The sequence below is a fragment of the Lissotriton vulgaris genome, chromosome 7, assembly GCF_964263255.1.
Source record: "Lissotriton vulgaris chromosome 7, aLisVul1.2, whole genome shotgun sequence".
Lineage (NCBI taxonomy): Eukaryota > Metazoa > Chordata > Amphibia > Caudata > Salamandridae > Lissotriton > Lissotriton vulgaris.
The window spans coordinates 1,335,178,443-1,335,203,080 of NC_141695.1; the positions used below are offsets into that span (position 1 = coordinate 1,335,178,443).

Sequence of the window (24,638 nt, forward strand, 5' to 3'; positions counted from 1 at the left end):
GGCCCTTGCTGCCTTCATGACACTGTGATGAATGGAGCTCAAATGAGGAATGGAGACAGGAGGGGGCTGGGCAGAGGTGGCACCCTTGAGGCCATTGCTGTGTGGGAAGTGCAGCGTTCCGTGGCAAAAGGTTGGTTTTCTGCGCCACTTCTGTTTCCTTCTCACAGCGGGTTAAAAAATAACCCAAAGACGCTTTGCATCTGGAAAATACAAATGAGGAAGTATCTTTCTGGCCGGGCCTACGTGATGCGCGATGAGAGAAGCGAAGCTGGACTGAGACCGCGAGAGACACGCAAGAGGGAAGCCAGGCTGGACTGGCGTCGCGAGAGATACCAGAGGGAAGCTCGTCTGGCTGACCGGCAAAGGAGGGTCTGCCAGGGCAAAGATAGTCTAGTCACCCGGACTGGCACAGCAAGGGTTGCTAGAGAGAAGCCAGGCTGGCGTGGCGTAGCAAAAGTGCCAGAGAGTAGACAGGTTCGGCTGGGGTAGCAAGAGAAGCTGGTCTGTGTGGCTGGCATAGACGGGGGTACTGCAGAGAAGCTTGTCTGGGTGGTTGGCATAGACGGGGGGGGGGGGGCAGGGGTACTGGAGAGAAGCTTGTCTGTGTGACTGGCATAGACGGGGGGTACTGCAAAAAAGCTTGGCTGTGTGGTTGGCATAGACGGGGTACTGGAGAGAAGCGTGTCTGTGTGGCTGGCATAGACGGGGTACTGGAGAGAAGCTTGTCTGTGTGGCTGGCATAGACGGGGGGGGGCAGGGGTACTGGAGAGAAGCTTGTCTGTGTGACTGGCATAGACGGGGGGTACTGCAGAAAAGCTTGGCTGTGTGGTTGGCATAGACGGGGTACTGGAGAGAAGCTTGTATGTGTGGCTGGCATAGACTATGTTACTGGAGAGAAGCTTGTCTGTGTGGCTGGCATAGACTGGGGGACTGGAGAGAAGCTTGTCTGTGTGCACCTGGGATAGGAGGAGGCGCTAAAAAGAAGCTTGCCTCAGTGACTGGTATATCAGCAGTTGCGTAATAGAAGCGTGTTGGTGTGGTGGCACAGCAAAGGGCGTGGAATGAAAGTTCTGCCTGACTGACAAAGCAAGCGGTCTGGGACAGAAGCGTAGCCAAGCTGGCATAGCAACATGTCCGAAAGAGACGCATGGCTCGTCTAGTGTAGGAAGGAGAGAACCTCACCACGACTGGCAAAGATAGCAAAGGTTCCGTCTAAACTGCACATCAGCAGGTGCGGAGGAGATGACAGGCTGGTCAAGGAGCGGGCTGAGAGAAAAGCCTGCCCCCTGCCCGGTGCAGCAGTAGGTGACCGAAGCCCGGGCTGGGATCTTACAAGCGCGCCATGTCGGGCAGGGACCATCCGGATTTCTCCGAGGACCTCATCTGCTCCATTTGCCTGGAGCTCTTCTGCAAGCCAGTGATACTGAAGTGCGGGCACAACTTCTGCGGGGACTGCATACGCCAAGTCTGGCAGGGCAAGAAGGTCTTTTCCTGCCCCGAGTGCCGGCAGGAGTTCGCCCACCAGAAGTTCATCGCCAACCGGGTGCTGGGGAACCTTGCCGAGAAGGCCCAGAGCTGGCCCGCAGTCCAGAGAGAAGAAGAGGCGCGTCAGAGCCGGGTAAGGATGACGTCACGACAATGGCGGTTTCAAGCACCTAACAACAATGGCGTGTTTCTAGCACTTAAATCAACAGGGGTAGCAAGCACATGATTTCACAACAATGGCGTGTTTCTAGCACCTAAACCAGCAGTGGTAGCAAGCACACGACGTCACAACAATGGCGTGTTTCTTTCTAGCACTTAAACCCGCAGTACCCCTGCGGGTTTAAGTGCTAGAAACACGCCATTGTTCTTACGTCATGGCAGAGCCCCTGTGGGTTTAAGTGCTAGAAACACGTCATTGATGTGACGTCATGTGCTTGCTACCCCTGCGGGTTTAAGCACATGCCATTATCCCCTCCCTAAACAGTGCTCATTGCTCCTTCAGTCTCCAAAGGATGAAAGGCTGAGATTCGAATATTGAATCCGTATATTACACACAGATATTTGCAGGAAGTGCTCAATCCGCCGAGCTACCTCACCAGCAACAGTGGCACAGGGGCAGGATAACTCCCAGTTGAACCGCAAGGCATTACCCCTTTAAGAGTATTCAATGTATTTCTCTTTCTTTCTCGGTCTGTAAATCCGTATAGTGTCTTTTGAGTGCCCCTTTCTCAGAAAAGACAAGCGCTTGACAGCTGGTTGTACAATTCCTGAGCTTGAAATGTTAAGAGCTTTCAAAGTTCAAAGTCGGACGGGTATTCTCAACCCACACCCCCTGCTCAAAAAGCACCGCTTTATATATTGGCTCTTGCACTCTATACCTCTCCATTGTTGTAATTACTTGACACTGTTTGCTGTAGAATTTCTTATACTCAACATATTGCGGGGCACAGCTAGACGAATTCAAAGCTAGAGAAATAGAACAACAAATCGAATTTAGAAAAATCAAAATTTCTGGAGAACTAATGAAACCTGGAAAAAAAAACACTGCAAGTAACTGTTGTTTAAATACCCAGTTTGACACAATTTTTCTGAATAGAAGAAGTTCTGGAATGTTACTTAATGCGGGAATCCTAGTTGGGTGGTTTTCAGCCTAATATTTCCCCCTGCCGTGAAGCTACCTATATGTTGGACGTTGGTAACTCTAGGGGTAGGAAATATTCCAGATAAGTGTAATAAGTGTTTTCTGCATCGATTCCCAAATGTTTTTCTCATTGTTTCATCCAGAGAATCTAGTTATTTTCAGCAGCCAAACTCTCCAGGTAAAACATCACATCCTGTGTATATGTATTGAAGATTCGCAACTGTTTGCAGATGTTTATTTGATCCCGGTTGATTGATGGTGAAGATGCCTTGGGATGCCCAGTCTTCCCATTCCATCAGGGAAACTTATATTGTGATGCTAGGGTTGTTCCATAGGGATACTAGGATGGAAGTAAGTAACCTATTTTTTAGACTAGAGTCCAGTTTTAGCATTGCTTCTTTTGTATTATTTAAGATATAGTGTGGAAGAGCTATTTTCCCCATCGAGATGAATGAAGTTAGGTTCCCGCTAGGTATAATAGATGTTTCAAGAATTAGCCATACAGGTGTATATATAGCCCTTTCTCTTGGTTAACCAATAGATACATTGTTTGAATGGGAAAGTGGTTTGATACATTTTAAAATTGGGTAGATTGACTCCCCCCATTTCTTTGGGAAGCCTGAGCTTTTTCAGTGATATTTCAGGCCTCTTTCCCTTCCATAGGAATTTGTTAAAGAGGTATTTGTTAGTGTCAATTTTTTTCAAGAATAGTTCCGATAGGGACAGTGGGAGAATGCTAATTATTTATGATCGGGAGGATAATCATTTTCATTGTTTCTATCCTTCCCCACCACATTAAGGATTTTGGGGGCCAGATCTCTAGTAAATCACTTACTTCTTTGATGGTCAGTAACTCATTGTGTTTGCGCGAGTTGAGGATGCTGTTGGAGAATTCCAGGCCAAGATATTTGATGTGGTTTGGTTGCCACACTTGACCTGAGGTTCCTAAAAGATCCCTGGAGCCTATATTGTTTAACAACACCACCTCTGATTTATCTTTGCTTAGAGCATAGCCATAAGCTTTGGCGAACTCAGATATGGATTTCATTATTTCGGGGGTTGTATGATTCGCTTCTTCCGTTATTATAAAAATATTTTCTGCGTAAGCAGCTACTTTGATGCCGTTTTGATGGATCTAATCCCAGTAGTATCATTATTGTGACTGATATCTGGGAGGAGAGGTTCCAGTGCCTGGAGGGATGGGGAGGGGGATAGTGGGCATCCTTGTCGTACACACTGGCTCAGTGGGAAGGTTTTTGAAAAGGAATCCACCTGCCCAGACTCTGGCAGTGGGGTTAGTATATAGTGCCATGACCATTTGAATATAAGTGGAGCCAAGATTATATTTCCGTAGTACTGCAACCAGGTACTTACAGTTCACTTTAGCAAATGCTTTTTCAGCGTGCACTGTGATAGCTACTGCTGGTGTTGTTAATGTTAATGTTTGAGCTTTACTCACTATCCAAAAATTTAAATCCAGCATATGGAAATTATCATTCACTGATATAACACCTTTGCTTCCCGAATTCATCATCAAAATATCCCAAACAGGGCACGCAGTCTCTTCTTCTTTTTTTTTTTTAATGAATGAATGAAAATTTTATTGCACAGTTACTTAAAACCATTTGCAGTATGATGAAAGCATTTAAAATCAGAACGTTAAAATTAATTCATTTGAGATTTTAACCAATTTCATTTCAGGGAAAACACGATTAAAAATAAAAAGCGAATAGTTGTATATAAAGCATTATGACAGAAGTTATTATGTCATTTTTAAAGTATCGCTTGATCCGTCCGCAGCAGGTCTATTTTCTCGCGGTTGTCGAGATCTTATTTTTCAACAAGTCTGGAGCGCACATTCTCAATGTATCTCCTGATTCTAGCCAAATCGGTCTGTTGTATGCAAAAAAATAGAACTGCAACCGCTTATTTCACTGTCCGAACTCTTTTGCTTAGCCATATTGGCTTTAAAAACTTCTGACGAGACTGTAACAGGCCGGGGCAGCAGCACATCAGGTGTAGTAATGATTTTGTTTTGAAATTGCTGATTCTACAGCTGATTTTGTTATCAAGGGATTTCCACCCAGGATTCAGTTCTTTAATTGGGAGGGGGGCTAGTCTCGCCCACTGAAAGTTTTTTGGGCCTTCCTCCCCAAAGCTTAGTGATGGTAAGGCTGGGTTTTGTGCTCTATATATGTTGCAATCAGCCCATATACACCTCCTCCAGTTTCAAAATGTGCTAAGTCAATTTTTCGTGACCATTGATAGCATTGTTTATTGATTGCATTTTTGATAGCTGGGTAGTTTATGTCCTTTTGACCCAACATCTGTGTTGCCAAGTCTAAAGTTTCTACTGCTTCTGCATATAGACTTGTCATGAGTTGGTTGGCCCTCCGTAGATGGATTTTAGCATGCTCTTCAAGCGTCCATCTGGAGCTTTAAGTACTTGGAAATAGTATTTTGCATGCACACCCAAACATTCTTTGTTCTGTTGCACCGGGCCGAACTCCAGGCAAATCCAGCTATTGCGGGTGTATTTTGGTAGCTTGAATATGCGTTTGTGCGCCTGGCATTGTGATTTTTCCATCATTGTGTCCATTTTGCCTGGGAATGCCTGCTGTGCATACCCCACAATTGCCCTTATTTTAGATGGTAACACCTTTCTGATTGGGATGGTCATTGGACTTTGCATTTTCTCATGTAATTTGCAGAGGGCGTAGATTGTCGATTGTACTTTAGATTTCATTTTGTGTAGATGCAAAGTTGCCTTACCCGAGTCGCTCAGCCACCACCCGAGATAACTGTAAGACTTCGAAACAGCGATTATCTCTTTACCCACGTGCCATTTGAGGAATGTTTTTTAGTCTAAAGCCCAAAGATCAGTACTTTGGTGTTGTCTGGATTTATTGTTAATTCATTGATCTGGTTTTTGGTGTTTGAAATGTCTAATCCCCTTTGTAGCCCTGTTTTTGTATGATCCATCACCACTAGATTGTCCGCTTATTGTAGAATTTGGAGTTTATTAACTCCGATTTTAGGGACTGCAAGGTCGGCATGCAGTCTCAAAAATCTATAGTAATCTCTCCCCAACACCCATGATAACTATACAAGCCAAATGGAGGCAGGATGAATTAACAAAAGAAAATAATAGCCAATGGGCCAAAATATTAGAGGCTCACTTTGTGTACAAGATTACCTCAGTTCTGGCACAAACTAAATTTATGTTGATACATAGAACTTACTGGACCCTTGCTGGCCTATACAAACTGAAACTCAGGGATACATCCACATGCTGGAATTGCAATCTAAAAAGGCAAAGTGGAGGGGTAAGGGACGTCTGTCAGGAGGGTTGGCAACTTTGATCGCCTCCCACCTGGGCTGTAAGGCTAGGTGTTTAGCTGTGGACTCTGAGGATATTCTACCAGTCCTTCTAGAATGGCCAAATCTGGTTAAGTTACTGGTCATAAACGTCTATTCGAGACCCGTGCTCACATCTGGCGAATCGAAAACAATTGAGGACCTCTCAACCTTTCTGAGTGATATCCCAAGGGATCTTCCACAGTTGGTAGCAGGAGACCTCACTTCCCACTATGAGCCACTTCCTGGATTGCTAGAAGGACCCTCCTTAGAAGAGGATGCCAGTTGCCTGATACCAGACACGGTGGCTCCCCCACCAAGAGCCTGGACACCCCTGGCATTACAAATTACAGCGCTGACCCTCAATTACGGTCTACGCGCATGCAATGGGCGTACAAAAGCAGACAACCCCTGCAAATGTACATTCAACAAACCAGGTAGCGAATCCAGACTAGATTACATTCTAGCTCAAATATCAAACTGGAGACGAATAATTGATTTTAGGGTACAACCCAGAGAGGATAGCGATCACAATGCCCTCATACTTGAATATGCCATCCCCGGTATAGATGACACGGGAATGGATAACGGGAATGGGACCACTGGGCTACTCCTAGAGAACAATAGGAGGAGTGTGAGGTGGGGGAAGCTGGCAACAAATGACGTAAAAATATCCAGGCTCTATGCCAGAATCACCCCAGTCCTTGAAAGGGCATTTGGTCTCTCCGATAAACTAGAAGATAGAGGGAACATAGAACTACTGGGTAAAACCCATAAAGACCTAATAAATACACTACAGCTATACCTATTCTCAGAAGCATCATCAAAAAGCAGTACGCTAAACAAAAAATCCTGGTATAACACCGCATGCCGTGAATCCAAACGGGAACTCTTATCTGTAATCAAGGCTCACGGATGCCGTGAAATAATACAAGGCAAAAGTCGGGCATATAGGACACTGCTGGCAAATGCTAAAGCCGAATGGGACCAAAAGCACTGGGAAGACCTATCCGAGGCACTAGCCAATAAAGATTCTCGTAAATTTTGGCGAGTGGTTAACCACGGGTCAGAGGATCTCCCCTCTGCTATCAAACCTAACATTACCCCTGCTGTATGGCAGGAACACTATCAATCCCTATACTCAACTGAGGATATGCCTTATACCAATCCCAACAGTATTGCCAGGACTGGTCTGGTGGGTGAACCAATCGTGTTAAAAGAAGTTTACGTCGCAATTGCGGGGCTGGCAGGAGGTAAAGCACCGGGATTGGATGGGGTCCCTGGAGACCTGTACAAACAGGAACCAGAGATATGGGCACCATATCTACTGCTGATATTTAATGCGGTCCTTGGGGGTATGGACGTTCCAGATACTTGGCTGGGCGCAGAGGTGGTTCCTATATTTAAAAAGGGATCCCCCCTGCTCCCAGCCAACTATCGCCCCATAAGCCTCATTGATGTCTCGCAAAAGCTCTTTGGCAGACTAATCCTGAATCGCTTGCAGAATTGGCTGGAAGAAACGGACACCCTCAGCCCATACCAGGCTGGATTCAGGAGGGGTGTCTCCACAATTGAGCAAGTATTCAGATTAAATCTTATATATTGGAGAAGGGCACTTATCGAGGGTGGCACCTTATATACGGTCTTTGTGGACCTGCGTGCCGCCTTCGACCTAGTGCCAAGAGCAAAATTGTGGGAGGTAATGATAGAACTGGGCGTCCCGAAAGATATCCTTGCGATTTTGTTTAAACTACATCACAACAACTTCGCAAGGGTCAGATGTGGGAGAAGCGGGAAACTGACTGAAAGATTCCCCGTTCGCAGAGGGGTGAGGCAGGGTTGTGTGCTTGCACCGACCCTGTTCTGCCTCTTTGTGAACGGGGTAATCTCACACCTAACCGGGATCGCCAACACCGACGCCCCAAAACTGACCGGCAGCAGGGTGCCCGCCATTATGTTTGCGGACGACACCCTGCTGTTATCCAAAACCCCAATGGGCATACAGAGGGTGCTCGATGGCTTCCAGGACTTCTGCACAGAAAGGGGCCTCGAAATAAACCCCAAAAAACTAAATTCATGATTATTAATCCTAAGTCCCAAAAGCGCCCAAATCCCTTACTTGGTTCAGTGCGGCTGGAAAGGGTATATACTATTGAGTATTTGGGGCTAACGCTAAATGAAAATTTAACATGGGGGGCCCACAGGACAAAAGCCAATATGAGGTTAGCTCAGAAGGCGGGGGGCATCATGAGAATTGCGTCAAAATCAACTTTTCGCCCTTTGTCCCCCGCTATCCAAATTTACAAAATGCAGGCTCGGGGTGGTGTTACCTACGGGGGAGAGATGTGGGGTCACACGTCATCTTCCAATCTACAGGTGACGGCCCTACCAATAAGTACCCCACTCCTGCCCTTGAGATTGGATCTGGCTCTGAGGCCCATTACAGAAGAACTAGGGCTAAAGCCCCTAACATTTTGGCGCCGCATTTGGAGCAGTCAGGACCTCACTTCCTATCGATCTGAGTTGCAGGAATTTCTAACCCTACCTAACGCCGCCAAGATACCGTGGCTAAATTATATAAAGACAACATGCAATACCCTCGGATTAACAGAACTGTGGTTACACCCAGAAAATACAAGTACCAGGATCTCAAGGAAAGCACTCTCCAGAGTTTACTACGAAAAAATGCTTACCCGAGTCCTGGCAACTGCCCGAGAGGGCTCCCTGATGCATGCCTTCATCATAATTAAAGACTCATACAACTTTGAAAGCGTGTTGGATGGCATGGCCCCTGCTCTAACAAGGAAACTCTTCTTGCAGTGGAGGTATGGGACTCTACCCCTAAAGACCTTCATTAAAGCGTGGGCGGGACAGGTGCCTACCGAGTTGTGTCCTGCTTGTGCTCAAACTAGAGAAAGCGAAGCCCATGTTATTTTCTTCTGCCAAGCCTACTTCAAAAGCAGACGATATTGGCTGGCCCCACTATTGAGAAACCTGGGATTCAGAACTTTCCTTCCTGCCTTCAGAGTTTTAAAAACAGACCTATCCCTGTCAACGGTGTTTGCCCTGGCTAAATTTTTAACAGCAATGTGGTATGCCAGAACTAGATATGTAAAGATGGCAGGGGACCACTGAAAATTTGTTGTTTTGGTACACTCTAATTTCTGTTTTAACAGTCTTTTTAAAATTTTAATGATGATTAATTGTTGTATATCTTTTATGATCAAACGATCAAAATAAAGATTTGAAACTGGTAACTGGAATTGCAATCAAGGAGGCAGCCTTGCACACGTTTGTCTACTGCTCAACCCTAAAAAAATATTGGGACCGGATTGTTTAAATTTCATTAGGGAGCTGTTCCGCTTCTAGCCTCACAGAAAATTCAACTTCCTACTCCCCGGCCCTCTAGATTCAAACTGAAGCAGAGAAGATGATAGACACTTATTGGACCCCTCCTTACACTAACGTGCAAACTCATCCTGAACAACCGGAAAGGCACAGCTGCTATTTCCTCTAAAACCTGGGAAAACTAGATCTCATTCATTAGAGGGGTAGAGAACATTTCCCTTCAGACCACTGTAGGAAGCTGGGTTTCTGTTGTGGTAGCTCCCACTTTTTGCCAGACTACTGACACGCTTTGACTTGATGTGCCCTGGGTCCCTGCCAATCACGTTCCAGGGCCTGTGATCTTTCCCAAAACTGTACCTTGTACCCCCAATTGGCACCTCTCTGGCCACATGTCAGTCCCTTGTAAAAGGTACCATGGGTACTAAGGGCGCTGTGACCACGGAAGGCCTCTAAGGGCTGCAGCACATATTGTGCCACACAAACACACACTGCCATTGCAGGCTGCGTGTTTTGGTGCAGAGAAAAGTGAAGAGTTGACATGGCACACATCTCTGTGTTAAGATAATTATTTCACGCCTGCACTCTGTAATTCTTTCTTTCTTACAAAAAGTTGTTGCGTGCTCCAGGGTGTACCCTCCCTCAGGGTAACTAATAATCAATAGAAATGCGTGACCCTTGATTGAGTAACGTCCCCTGGTCACAGCCTGAGCCCCATGGTAAGGGTTGTAGTTATTCACAAAAGGTTTCAAAAGCGGATTCCAGATATTTCAATATATCTTTATTTTCATTTGGTTTCTCAAAGTTCATTCTTCATGTTAAATCATCCGGACTTCAAAATACATTGATGTTTTGTCCAATGCATTTCGGCTAGGTCATAGCCTTTGTCAGGGACATGTTCTATAAATCAATTAAATTAAATAATCACAATTAGGAATCCATCAGAGGCTACATATATCATACATTTTCTATGTCTCATTAGGCAATCAACGGTATGAGGCTCTCATTACCTCATGGTTAAGCTGAGATATCCAAAAGCAAAAGTAAATGAACTCATTGAAAACATATCGGTGTTTACAGAAGATATCCCTTTACCCTCATGTGAACGGTAAACTATACGCTAAACATTGCGGATTAAACACATCATAGTCTCTTCAAAAAAACGGGGTTTGAAAGCAACATCACAAAACCATTATGACAGCAAGTTATCAAACAAATTAGTCATTAGCGCTAATAGCAGCCTGTGCGTCTAACCAAGTAGCCAAAAAGTTTAATAAATGACCGCGAGTAGACTACGTTCCAAACCCGTTAGTACAGGGCTTGGTGCACGCTTACCTGTTTAAGGTAACTCCTGTTCCCAAACGCCATTCCCCAAAAGGTGCTGTCTCCCGACCGCGGTCGGGCGTGTATGTTAAATCACTATGTGATTCTGTGGATATCGAAAGCGGACTAAGTCCGGAGGGATTTCTTTAAGGCAGCCATGTTACGTTGGGAAGTGAAACTTAAACATCGATTTTAGGCAAATAATGTCCAACAGTGCTGCAATACGTGACAATATTGATGGTGCAACTTGCATGGGAAATTCCACCATGAAATTAACCATGAAATTAACCATGAAATTTAAATAAAGACATAAAGGTGAAAAAAGTAAAAACGATACCCTGTCTGAAATATCAGCCAAAACATTTCTGGTATTACGCAGTGATATGACGTATAACCATGTACATTTATGAAAACATAAAAAAATCATCATAATGAGATAACGGGTGAACATTAATGGCAATTAATCGAAATCATGCAAATACTATAATATTGTCCATTAGAGAACGAACTGTCATCAAAGATAGCAACTAAATTCAGTCCGATCATTCATGCCAACTGGTTTCAAGGTTTCCAGTTTGAAAATCCAGAAATTTTCTCTTTGTAAAAGAATTTTGTGGTTGTCAACACCTTCTCGTTTTTTCACCACTTCTAAGATAGTGTATCTAAGTTGACTGATGTTATTAAGATAATATCTACTCCGTTGAGCGACCATAGTATATTGCTTGTTACTCTCTCCTTAAAGCCTTTGACAATGGCACCTTGGTCTTTTAAGGGTAGTGACGTCGCTTTTCATGCCACCTCGGGGAGGTGCTATTGGAATCCCAAGGCCATTAATGGGGTACAGGATTTTTTAGACGAGACCCTATTAGTTTTAAATACGTGGCATGGGAATGAAATAGCATACTTTGAAGAATTTGTTGGTAATATCACTTCTTATGCCCAAAAAATTTTTCGACCAAGAAATAGGGCACCGGTCCCGAGTATACTGCATTGCCTGAATAAGGAAATAAACAAACTGGTTCGCAAACAATATCTTGATAGGGTTATCGATCGGGGTAAAGAAATATCAAGGTTAAAAAGAAAGAGAAGCAGAGTCCAATTAAAATTAAAAAAAGAGAGGGAGGATAATGCATGGATTAATTTGAGGGAATCGGTGGTCCATGGCAGGATTAGAGATTTTTGGACAATAATTGGTAAAGGGTGTGGGTCTAGACTTGGCCCCTCGCCTATCCCTATAGCGGAAGAGGATTGGATATCTTATATTCGGGAACTCTATGCTGGGAATGGGTTTTCAAGTAATAATATTAACAACAGTGGTCGTTTAGGCAAAGATAATGACAATAGTGCTACTCCCTTGGGGCTCATTAACTACCCCGTTGAGAAGGAAATTGAGATGGCGATAAGAAACATGCGGGCCTCCGGGGCAATGGGGCCCAATGAACTCCCCATGACGGTTCTGAAATCTGATCCTGTAAGGTGGAGTAAAATCCTGTTTCCCCTGTTTAAAGCATGTTTTATGACAAAAATAGTCCCTGATTCATGGAGGGGTAGTATCCTGGTCCCTATTTTTAAGAAGGGAGTTAGGGACAGCCCCAGTAATTATCGGCTTATTGCTCTCCTCGACTCCATCGGAAAAGTGTTCGCTAAATGTTTACTAAAAGCCCTCTCCGATTGGGTCGAGGAGAATAATATCCTGCCGCTAGAACAGACTGGATTCCGTAGGGACCACGGTACATTAGACAACCTTACCGCCCTGCATGTGGTCACGGATAAGTATGTTCAGGTGAGAGGTGGGGTGGTGTATGCTGCCTTTATCGATTTCTCCACAGCGTTCGATAAAGTGGATCGTGGAACGCTGTGGAGAAAATTGGCAGCGCTTGGTCTGCCATCCTACCTATTGGAGCTGGTGCAGGCTCTACATACAGAGACCTGGTGCAGGGTGTTGATGGGAGGCGAAAGGGGTCTTTCAGATATAATTCCATCACTGAATGGCCTTAAGCAAGGTTGTTTGTTGGCCCCCCTTTTGTTTTCTCTGTATACGGTAGACCTACCTGCAGCCCTTTCCTCTAGTATAGGCATTGCCCCGGTGCTCGGGGGTCCCCTATATTTTGCCTGATGTACGCCGACGATGTCCTCATTTTAGATTTATCCCCCAAAGGACTGGCAGATCGGCTTAATGCGCTTCATATGTTTGCTGTGGCGCATCAGATGAAGATCAACATCACTAAAAGTAAAGTTATGTGTATAGCTGGTAAGAAGAGGTGCCGCTCCGCTGATTTTGGTTGGTTTTTAGGAGGCCAAAAACTTGAGGTGGTAAAGTCCTATACTTTTTTGGGGAAACTTATCATGGCTAACTTGAGTGAGAAACTCCACATAGAACATTGTACACGCAAAGCTATTGCCCATGGCAAAGGTCTAAACTCTCTTTACCATGCAACGGGGAAACGGCACTTTCCGATTTTATTGGAAGTGTACAGATCAAAAATCCCCGCAACAATATTGTATGGTATTGAACTTATTGATATGAAAAAGTGGGACTTTTGCCATAAGATAGAGGGTAAACTTCTAAGATCTCTCTCCTCCCTAAACAACGCGTGTCCCTTAGCGGCCTGCAGGCTGGATTTTGGACTCAGGAGTACCTGGGTACAGGGACTATCTGCCCTTGTTAGATGGGTGGCCTGCCTTGCAAGAGCTAAGGTAGGGACAATGAGAGCTATCCTCAAAAGTGAACTACTGGGTAATTTCAATGAGTTTTCTCAACTTGTGCGTAATTTTCGAAAAGCTGTAATTCTCCTCAAATTAGATGAATCTGCTTTGTTTTTGTATTCTTCTTTACAGTTAAAATTAGTTTTAAAAGCAGCTTCATGGGACTTGTGTTTCCAGACGGATAAAAAAGTAATTTGTGGAAAAAGAAAGGTAGAACATCTCCTTGATTCCTATCTGTGGAAACTCCCTCAGCCCTATGTAAGATGGAACCTACCACATGGTATCCGTAGATTTTGGTTTCTTTTACGCTATGATTTATTACCGTTAAACCGACTGTTATCTAAATGGAATGGCTCCTCTTCTCTGTGTAATTTTTGTAAAGTAAATATCCAGGACTGTATGCATGTGCTGCTGGTCTGCCCGGCGCTTCGTAAATTACGATGTAGATGGATAAAAGTAATCTGTTTGAATCTTGGCATTGTCACTTTGAACGATTTCCTGCTTGCACTTTATTCCCCCCCGAATGAAATGTTCTGCTTTTATATTTTTAACTTCTTTAAAGGGTTCTTAGCTATTTATTAATATGTCTATGGAGATGTACCTTGACTGTCCGATTTGTGTAGCTTTTTGATTCATATGTCAGTTTCGTATTTACCTGTGGATATTTTTTGTATTTTTCTTTGAGCAATGTAATTGTCGCGCTGTAACTGTTGTGTGTTATATTTTGTATATTTTATGTGGCCCTCTTTGAGAGCCAAAATCATAATAAATAAAATAAAAATTGAATTGACTGATGTTATGTGCAGCTTCGCAAAAATGATTTGCTACTGTCGATTTTGTGTGTCTGTTGCGAATGTTTGATTTATGCTCATTGAGCCTGATCTTTATCTTCCTCTCAGTTTTGCCCACATATCCTTGTCCACATGGACATTTCAATAGATAGACGACATTCATTGAGTCGCATGTTGCAGATACCTGTAATTTTATTTTGTATCCTTTGCTGGGGTGAGTGATACTGTTTCCTCTAATTATGCAGTTACAGTGACTGCAATTGTGGCAAGGCAATGTTCCATGATACGTTTCACTGACATTCTCCGTCTTTGGTTTAATCATGTTGCCCAAGTTTGTTCCTCTCTGATACGCGAATAGAGGTGGCTCCTTGAAAATATCATTGAATTCTGTCTCTTGAGACAATATTGGCCAGTGTCTCATGATGATGCTCTTAAAAGGTTTGCTTTTCGTTGTGTATTTTGATACAACCACAATTCTTGTGTTTTCCTTTTTAGTGGCTTGAATCAAAAGGTATTTTCTGTCTTTCTGAGCACATCTGGATTTAGCATCATCCAGTACTTTCTGCGGATACCCTCTCATTTTAAATCTCATTTCCATCTCCATGATTCTAGTTTCTGCCATTACCGGTGATGATACAATTCTTTTCACTCTTAACATTTGCGAGTATGGGAAATGTTTTTTCAAAGGATCATTGTGGAAGCTGTTGTGATGCAATAAATTATTGCGGTCCGTCAGTTTGCGATAGATATCTGTTTCAAAACGAGATCCTTTCCTACGTATTTCCACATCTAAGAATGTGATTTTATTAGTGTTCATCTCTGATGTGAATTGAATGCGTCCATCACGAGTATTCAACTCATTGATGGCGTCCTTTAATTCCGATTCCAGGCCAGTCCATATTATGAACATATCATCAATGTATCTTAGTATAGTTTTGGTCTTGGATTTCCAAGGTTCCTGACTCAGGATGTGAATAGTTTCGAAGTATTCCATGTACAGATTCGCATAGACAGGAGCTGCCGAGTTTCCCATAGCAGTTCCAGTAAGTTGTAAATAGAACTGCTCTTTCCATCTGAAATAGCTATGAAAAAGTGTGAATTGTAAGAGTTCCATTAGGAACACCTTGAAGTCTAGTTCCATCTCTGTATTGAGCAAAGCATGCTCAATTGCCTCAATACCATCTTGGTGGGGGATGGATGTATACAAGGATTTGACATCCATGCTACATAGTATAATCTGTTCATTCTCTTCCATCTCGATCATTCCTAGCTTTTCCCAAAAATGGGTTGTGTCCTTCACAAATGTCTTCATTCTCATCACATTAGATTGTAAGTGTTTGTCCAACAGTTGCCCTACTGGCTGATGTATGCTTCTAACCGTCAACACTATGGGCCGAAAAGGAGGGTGCTCCAAGTCTTTATGAATTTTCGGTATGATATGTATTACCGGACTCCTTGGATGATTGATGCTTAGGAATCTTTTGGTTCTCTCATTAATAATCCCATTATCAAATGCTTTGTTGACAATATCTTTCAAAGTTTTTGCAAGTTGTTCAGTGGGGTTGTAATCCAAAGGTAAATACACTTCTCTGTCCCCTAGATGTCTCTCCACCTCCTGTTCATAATGTGAAATGTTCATCACTACTATGGCTCCTTCTTTGTCAGCTTTCTGACAGATTATATTAGGGTTATTTACAATTCTGTGAAGAGCATCCGTTTGTTTTTGAGTGAGATTATGTTGTCTTGTTTTAGCCTTGAAGCTAAGTTTAGCTAGCTCTGATTTAACCAAATTCTCAAACGTGTCTAATGTCTTGTGGGACACTGGTGCCTCATATGTGCTGTGTGGTGTGGCCGCCTTAAAGAAATCTCTCCGGACTTAGTCCGTTTTCGATATCCACAGAATCACATAGTGATTTAACATACACGCCCGACCGCGGTCGGGAGACAGCACCTTTTGGGGAATGGCGTTTGGGAACAGGAGTTACCTTAAACAGGCAAGCCCTGCACTACCGGGTTTGGAACGTAGTCTACTCGCGGTCATTTATTAAACTTTTTGGCTACTTGGTTAGACGCACAGGCTGCTATTAGCGCTAATGACTAATTTGTTTGATAACTTGCTGTCATAACGGTTTTGTGATGTTGCTTTCAAACCCCGTTTTTTGAAGAGACTATGATGTGTTTAATCCGCAATGTTTAGCGTATAGTTTACCGTTCACATGAGGGTAAAGGGATATCTTCTGTAAACACCGATATGTTTTCAATGAGTTCATTTACTTTTGCTTTTGGATATCTCAGCTTAACCATGAGGTAATGAGAGCCTCATACCGTTGATTGCCTAATGAGACATAGAAAATGTATGATATATGTAGCCTCTGATGGATTCCTAATTGTGATTATTTAATTTAATTGATTTATAGAACATGTCCCTGACGAAGGCTATGACCTAGCCGAAATGCATTGGACAAAACATCAATGTATTTTGAAGTCCGGAGGATTTAACATGAAGAATGAACTTTGAGAAATCAAATGAAAATAAAGATATATTGAAATATCTGGAATCCGCTTTTGAAACCTTTTGTGAATAACTACAACCCTTACCATGGGGCTCAGGCTGTGACCAGGGGACGTTACTCAATCAAGGGTCACGCATTTCTACACAGCTCTGTGTGCCATGCCTACAACCCACTGCCTATGGCATAGGTCAGCCACCTCTCTAGCTGGGTGCACTATGCCACTGGTGAGGGTACAGGTGCATGAGCCCTGTACCCCTACAGTGTCTAAGTCCATTCTTAGACATTGTAAGTGCAGTAAAGCCATAACGAGTATATGGTCTGAGAGTTTGTCATTACGAACTCCACAGCACCATAATGGCTTTATTGAATTCTGGTGAGTTTAGTATCAAACTTCTCAGCATAATAAACCCACACTGATGCCCTTGTGGGATTATTATACAATGCACATCTTAGAGATCCCCCCTGAAAAACGACCAGCCTCCGGTGGGTTCCCTGACTGGTAAACACCAGCTTGCTACCACAAGATATGTTTCTGGAGCTCCTGGGTGGGAGCATTCACTCCCTGATCCCAGAAACAAAGCTTTTTCTGGACGGAGGTGTTTACACCTCCCCCAGGCCAGGAAGAGCCATCTGTGGCAGGGGAGCTTCAAAGGCCTTGTCACCTTTTGTAATGCGACCCCCAGCCTCTCCTGCTGGAGATCTACCGGATGCCTTCTCCACGCCGTTATACGCACTGATCGCGTGCGCTCTTTTCTTTCCCAGGAAGCCACTTTCCCAGGAAGCCACTGGCCCTGTTACCCTTTCCTGACCCAGCAACTACTGGGCGTTTTATCGCCTTATTGCACATACGGACGGGGTCGTTTCTCCACCGCTCCTTATCCACACGATTCCACCTACCTTGTAGCCCTACAGCCCTGATGAGTTACACCTCCTTCACGGTGTGACGAAACACGTGTCGGCTGGCTACTTCCTTACTGTACTGTCCACTGTTTGACTTATAAAAACTTTATTCACATGAATCTTGACATTTCATGCTTCTTTTTTTCAAGCATTCACTCTTTATGAGTAGAAACCTTACAGCCTGATTCATCAAGCTGAAATCGGCTCGCAAAGGGCCAGATTCTGAGAATCTGGCCCTTTGCGAGCGCTATTTTTGCATTTGGGATTCATCATCCCAAATGCAAAAATCGGTAATAGCGATTTCGCTATTTTGCGATGAATTACATTTAAGGAATCTCTATTTGAGATTCCTTAAATGCAATTCATCATCCATTTAAAATTTGCGAATTCGCAATTTCGGCCCGCTATTTACCGCGAGGTCAAACCTCGTGGTAAATAGCAAAAACTCCGAAAAATGCTTTTAAAAGCATTTTTCTGAGTTGCATGTTGCACACACACATGTCCTTTGGACATGTGTGTGCGCAACACCTGTTTAAATTAGCATTTAAGGGGTGCTACAGGGTGTCCTCTGGACACCCCTGGCACCCTTTAAATCGCTATCTTATTTGCGATTAGCTAATTGCTAATCGCAAATAAGGAATACTCCCCATTCATTCCTATGGGCCTTTTGGCCCATAGGAATGAATGGGGAGTTATTCCTTATTTGCGATTAGCAAATTGCTAATCGCAAATAAGGAATCAGTAGGAATCGCAAAATATTTTGCTATTCCTACATGAATCCCGTTTTGCGAGTCTGGAATAGCGATTCCTTATGATTCGCTATTTCAGACTCGCAAAACCTCCCAATGATGAATCAGGCTGTTAGTCCCTATACTCGGACTATCAACCATACGTGCGTGTGCACAGGACCCACTATAACTAGTGGACAGCATATGCCAGGCCAACTTCTCACATTGGTGTACAGCGGTTGGATTCAAGCTTGCTATTGCTTTACCAGAAAATCTAATTTGAGTGACTAACTGAAAACCACTATAGGTACATATAAAACAAGTCTAGAATAAAGTAAGTTCTACTGAACTTAAAGTTGGGTAAGTTAAGGGTCTAGCAAACCCTTTCTCCAACTCAAGCGAGAGTTTAGTAGTCCCACTAGAGTAGGTAGGTGCAGACACCACATCACACTAGTATGTCTTCAAAGGCTGAAGCCAGTGGCTCCAGATTAACTGAGTATGACCATGTCCCATTTCCAGAATTGAGGAACATGTGTGCATCTAGGAAATTGAAGACAGGGAAAAACCCTAGGGTCCAACGCCTCATAGAGGTATTGCTTTTAGATGACCTCAGAAAGACCCCAGGGTCTGATGAGGCAGGCAGGTTGGGTGGGGGAGCAGAAGAGGAAAGGCAAGGAGATGAAAACGTCCAAGACCTAGACCTTGATGCTGACCAGGAGGATCAGAATGATTCTAACCTGGACAATCCAACTCTCCCTGTGGATGAAGAAAAGAACCCAATTGGCCCTCTCTTCACCCCAACAGGAGGAGTTAACAGTATACCTAGAACATCAAGATCTCCTTCTCAGGAGTCTAATCATTCTGGTACATCTGTAGGGACATCTGTCTCTCATAGGTCCTCAGCCTCCTACAGGAGAGAGTCCTCCTATGATAAAAAGTGCAGACTGCTCAAGTTTGAAGAAGCTAAACTTAGGATCAAGAGAGAGCAGCTGGCCTTAGACAGGGAATCCCTGGAGCTACAGAAAGCTTCTAGAAAAGAGGGACTAGAGCCCCATTGTGGCAGCTACAGTGTCCCAAGGGGTAGAGAACATACTCATGACCACAGGAACTTAAACAAGATCGCCCTCCCCACCAGAGTGGGGATGACATCCACAAATGGATAACTGCACTTGAGAGGGCCTGTAAAATACAGAGGGTCCCTCAGGAGCAGTGGGCAGCAATCTTTTGGCTCTCTTTTACAGACAAAGGCAGAGACAAGCTCCTCACTGTAAGAGAAGATGATGCTGATAATTACAGTGTCTAGAAGAGTGCTCTGATTGATGGGGTTGGCTTAACCACTGAACAATACAGGTTAAAGTTCAGAGATACCCAAAAGGCACAGACTCAAGACTGGGTTGACTTTGTAGATTGTGTTACTAAGGCTCTGGAGGGATGGTTACTTGGCAGTAACGTGTGTGATTTTAAAGGATTGTACAACTTAATTATGAGGGGGCAGATCCTTAATAATTGTCAAAATAAGTTGTTGCATCAGTACCTGGTGGACTCTGATCTGACCTCTCCCTAAGAATTGGGTCAGAAGGCAGATAAATGGGTCAGAAACAGGGTGAGGCAGAAGGTTCAGAACCAAGGTGACGCCAAGAAGCAAGATTCTAAAAACTCTGATAAGGGTGGGGAAAAGGGTAAAGACCAGAAGTCTTCTCAAGGGCCCCAAAAATCTGCATCTGGTGGGGAGTCACAATCCAACAAGGGAAAAGGCCAAAAGAAACCATGGTGTAAAATCTGTAAACAGAAAACCCATTGGACAAGTGATTGTTCAATGGGTCCAAAGACTCAACTCCAGCCACCATTGCCCCTAAGGTAACTGTTCCCCCTAGTTCAGCTCCAATTGGTGGTACTCAGAATAAGGGTGTAGTAGGATTAACCTCGGGTTCTGAGATGAACTCTAGCCTAGTCAGAGTTCCAACTCAGGCTGCACTGATCTGTGATGGAGGCATGGATATGACCTCCTTTGTCAGTCCCAGTAATCTGGGCAAATACAGACAGCAGGCTTTGATCAATGGAAAAGAGGCTTTGGCATTCAGGGACACAGGAGCAAGTGTCACAATGGTGACAAAAGATCTTGTGGCTCCAGAGTAAATCCTTATTGGGGAGATGTACAAAGTGACCAATGCTAGCAATGTCAGGACAGACCATTCCCTGGCAGTTGTTAATTTCACCTGGGGAGGGGTAACTGGCCCTAAGAAGGTTGTGGTAAGTGCAGACCTCCCTGTTGAATGCTTGTTGGGCAATGATTTGGAAACTTCAGCTTGGGCTGAAGTGGAGCTCATGACTCATGTAGAAATGCTGGGCATTCCTGCAGATGGGTTTGCTATGACTAGGTCACAGGCACAAATGCCATCCACTGAAAAGGTCCTGGATCCTGGGAAAATGGACCAGGCACCTTTCAAGAAAAGGAGCAGCAGGGGTAAGGCAGTGTCTTCCCCCTTGACTCAGAGTACAGATCAGTCTCTTGATGATCACAGACCTGAAGGAGGAACTGCCCCAGAGGAGCTTGAGCCTGCTCAGGTTGAGTTCTTGGGGACAGGGGGCCCTTCCAGGGCAGATCTGAGCCAGGAGCAGCTGACCTGCCCTTCTCTTGAACCCCTCAGACAACAAGCTGTTGCTGAGGCTGCTGGGAGTACTAGTGGGCCCCATAGGATCTACTGGGATGATGGATTCCTTTACTCAGAGAGTAGAGACCCCAAGCCTGGTGCAGCCAGGAGGTTGGTTATCCCTCTGACGTTTAGGGGCTTCCTATTGACACTAGCACACAACATCCCTTTAGCAGGTCGCCTAGGCCAAAACAAAACTTGGGACAGAATTGTTCCTTACTTTCATTGGCCTCACATGTCTGAAGACACAAAGGAGTTTTGTCGCTCCTGTGTCACCTGTCAAGCCAGTGGTAAGGCAGGTAGTACTACAAAGGCCCCGTGATATCACGACCTGCGGTGGGGGTCCCCTTTGAGAGGGTAAGGATCGACATTGTTGGTCCCATGGATCCCCAAACTGCATATGGGCACAGATATATACTGGTGGTGGTGGTGGTGGACCATGCCTCTAGGTATCCAGGGTCTACAGAAGGGTTTGGTTACATCCCATTTGAATTTTTGTTTTGACATCTCGTTAGGGGTCAATTGTGTCTTGTGACGGAGGGATGGGAGTTACCTCTCAAACCCCCTAAACAGGATATTGTGGACTATGTACTTGTTCTCCACTCCCTGGATGGCTGAGTACATGAAGAAGGCAACTGAAAACTTTGAGGCTAGCCAGGAATTACAGAAGGCCTGGAATGACCAAAAGGCTGTGCTGACTGTTTACCAGCCAGGGCAGAAAGTATGGGTGTTGGAGCCAGTGGCCCCAGCAGCCCTCCACGACAAGTGGAGTGGCATCATACTATAATTGAACAAAAGGGAGAGGTTACCTACCTGGTGAATCTAGGAACTCACAGGAGCCCCCATAGGGGGCTCCATATCAACAGGCTCAAATCCTATGGTGACAGAGCAGACAATGGCTTGCTCATGGCTACTGATGAGGGACAGGAGGAAGAGAGTGATCCACACCCTGACCTGCTCTCACAGAACCCTGCTGTTAGTTCATTAGATGGTGTAGCCTTGGCAGGTAGCCTCACTGAACAGCAAGAAACTGATTGCAGAAAAGTTCTACAAACACTTTAGACATATGTTCTCACTGACTCCAAGTAAGACTACCCGGTGCACTCGTGAAGTGGACACCAGGGACAGTCTGCCTGTTAAAAATAAGATTTACAGGCAATCTGATCATGTCAGGGACTGTATCAGGACTGAAGTCCAGAAGATGTTAGAATTGGGAGTTATTGAACCCTCAGATAGCCCTTGGGTTAGTCCAGTAGTCTTAGTCCCCAAACCTCACACACATGGTGGCAAGAGAGAAATTAAGTTTTGTGTTGACTACATGGGTCTCAATGCAGTCACTAGGACAGATGCTCATCCAATTCCAAGGGCAGATGAGCTTATAGATACTTTGGCCTCAGACAAGTTTCTGAGCACATTTGACTTGACAGCTGGCTACTGGCAGATCAGATTAACTGATGATGCAAAGCCATAAACAGCATTTTCTACCCCTAGTGGGCACTACCAGTTTGTGGTGATGCCCTTTGGTTTGAAGAATGCACCTGCCACTTTTCAAAAGTTGGTGAACAAAGTCCTTACAGGCCTGGAAAACTATAGTGCAGCATATCTAGATGATATTGCTGTCTTTAGCTCCACCTGAGAAATGTTTTGGAGGCCCTGCAGAAAGCATGCCTAACTATCAAGGCCACCAAGTGCCAGATAGGGCAGAGTCAGGTTGTGTACCTGGACCACCTTGTGGGTGGAAGCAAGGTTCAACCATTGTAGAGCAAAATCCAGACCATCATGGACTGGGTTGCTCCAACCACCCAGACTCAGATCAGAGCTTTCTTGGGCCTGACTGAATACTATAGAAGATTTGTCAAAGGAAATGGATCCATAGTGACCCCTTTGAATGATGTAACTTCTAAAAGAATGTCAAAGAAAGTTCAGTGGACAATTAGCTGTCAAAAGGCATTTGATGACCTTAAGCAGGCCATGTGCACTGCTCCCATTCTGCAAAGTCCTAACTACTCTGAATAATTCAATGTCCAAACAGATGCATCTGAGTTGGGGGTAGGGGGTAAGGGCTGTGTTATCACAATTGAATGATGAAGGTCAGAATCAGCCAGTAGCTCTTATTAGCAGAAGGCTGACCCCCAGAGAGAAACATTGGTCAGCTATTGAGAGGGAGGCCTTTTGGGCTCTGAAGAAGCTGAGGCCATACTTGTTTGGCACTCACTTCACTGTTCAAACAGACCATAAGCCCCTCTTATGGCTTAAACAGATGAAGGATAAAAAACCCAAAATTTGAGGTGGTCCATTTTTATAGTTACCCCCACTTTTTGCTGATGTTTCACTGTTTTTTTACTTTAGTCTGGCTGGGGCCCTGCTATCCAGAACCCCATCCTAGCTGCTTCCTCTCTAGAATGATTGTATGTACTTTAGGTACACCACAGATTGGATTCTGGGGTACCCAAGTATATGGTATCCTACATACCCAGGGCATAGGTATCCCAGAGGCCTCTCAGGGGCTGCAGCATGTATTATGCCACCCCTGAGAGACCACAGAATGAGACCACAGGTATGCTACAGCAGCCTGTGGAAGGTGGTGTATGCACCCCTTACTTAGCTATGTTCCCTATATCTACCTTATATCACTGCACATATAAACCTATCAGTCACCCCTATGGCAGGCCTTATCAATCCTGAATCTATCACAAAAGACAAGGGAAACCCTACTCACAAGGAACCAGGGCAGACAGTTATATCAAGAACAATGGTTCCAGTGGTGCAATCGAAAATAATAACACTTAATTTGTATGGCTCAATGGCGATAAAAATTACTACTGAGGATTGAGGATGGCTAAAAGAAGAGGCATACACACAATTATCTATATTCCTCTCTCGTTTTTACTTTATAATACAATTGTCATATTGAATTATGTCATACAGAGTAGTTCATACAAAAAGACATAAACAATACATAAAAGTGCAATGTGTCCCAAGTGTATCAAAAACAACCAAACTAACAATACAAAACACATAAGTACTCTAAAGGCACAGTGTTTTCTTAAATGAATACATATACTGGAAAAAGACCCAAAATAGATATATAATTATTCTGAGTGAATCTACACAATCGTAGGCACTCTGTTTGGGGGTTCTATTCCACGTAGCGTCGACGGCGTTTCGACCCCTTAGGGTGGGGGTCTCGTCAGGACAGGAAAATGAAGGACATCTAAAATTAAAATTACAAGGGGGCTGTGAATAAACTGTATGACAGTCGTATATATTTTGATAATTTAGGAATTAGGGACCTAATTACCTTATTTCTGCTTCTATGATCACCCATGCGTGGTATAAAGAAGAAAAGAGTTCAAACACTTACAAGTGACCCAGCCGGGCACTGTTGGATTTGTCAAAAGAGAAGACAAGAAGGCAATTAGTGAGAAATGACCATCTAGGTGATATAAGAGAAGGAGCACTGGATTTAAGAGAAGGAGCACTAGATTTAGTACTTACCACTTGTAGTGGTCGGGGAAAGCGCAATATGTAGCGCAAGGCAATTGTGTTATGATCTGCGGTAATGTTGATTACACCTGATGGAGTAATGGACATCCTAGTATTATTGCGTTTATAAAACGTAATACTTGCAGCCCCCTAACATAACAATTATAATTGATTACCTGCAATGGGTGTATCATGGATCGAATATTCGATTC

The 24,638-nt window shown here is 44.2% G+C and overlaps 1 protein-coding gene across 2 annotated transcripts in view; it reads left to right on the forward strand.

Annotated features, from left to right (window-relative positions):
- The first annotated feature begins 270 nt into the window (after nt 1-270).
- The window catches only part of LOC147703642 (crk-like protein), a 136,882-nt gene continuing 112,514 nt past the window's right edge, over nt 271-24,638 (forward strand). The window contains exon 1 of one of the 2 annotated variants that reach the window (XM_086931980.1): nt 271-1,618. In XM_086931980.1, coding sequence (XP_086788106.1) covers nt 1,343-1,618 — 276 coding nt within the window. In that variant the 5' untranslated portion in view covers nt 271-1,342. The remainder of the gene's footprint in view (nt 1,619-24,638) is intronic. The other variant, XM_086931981.1, reaches the window with a different exon arrangement.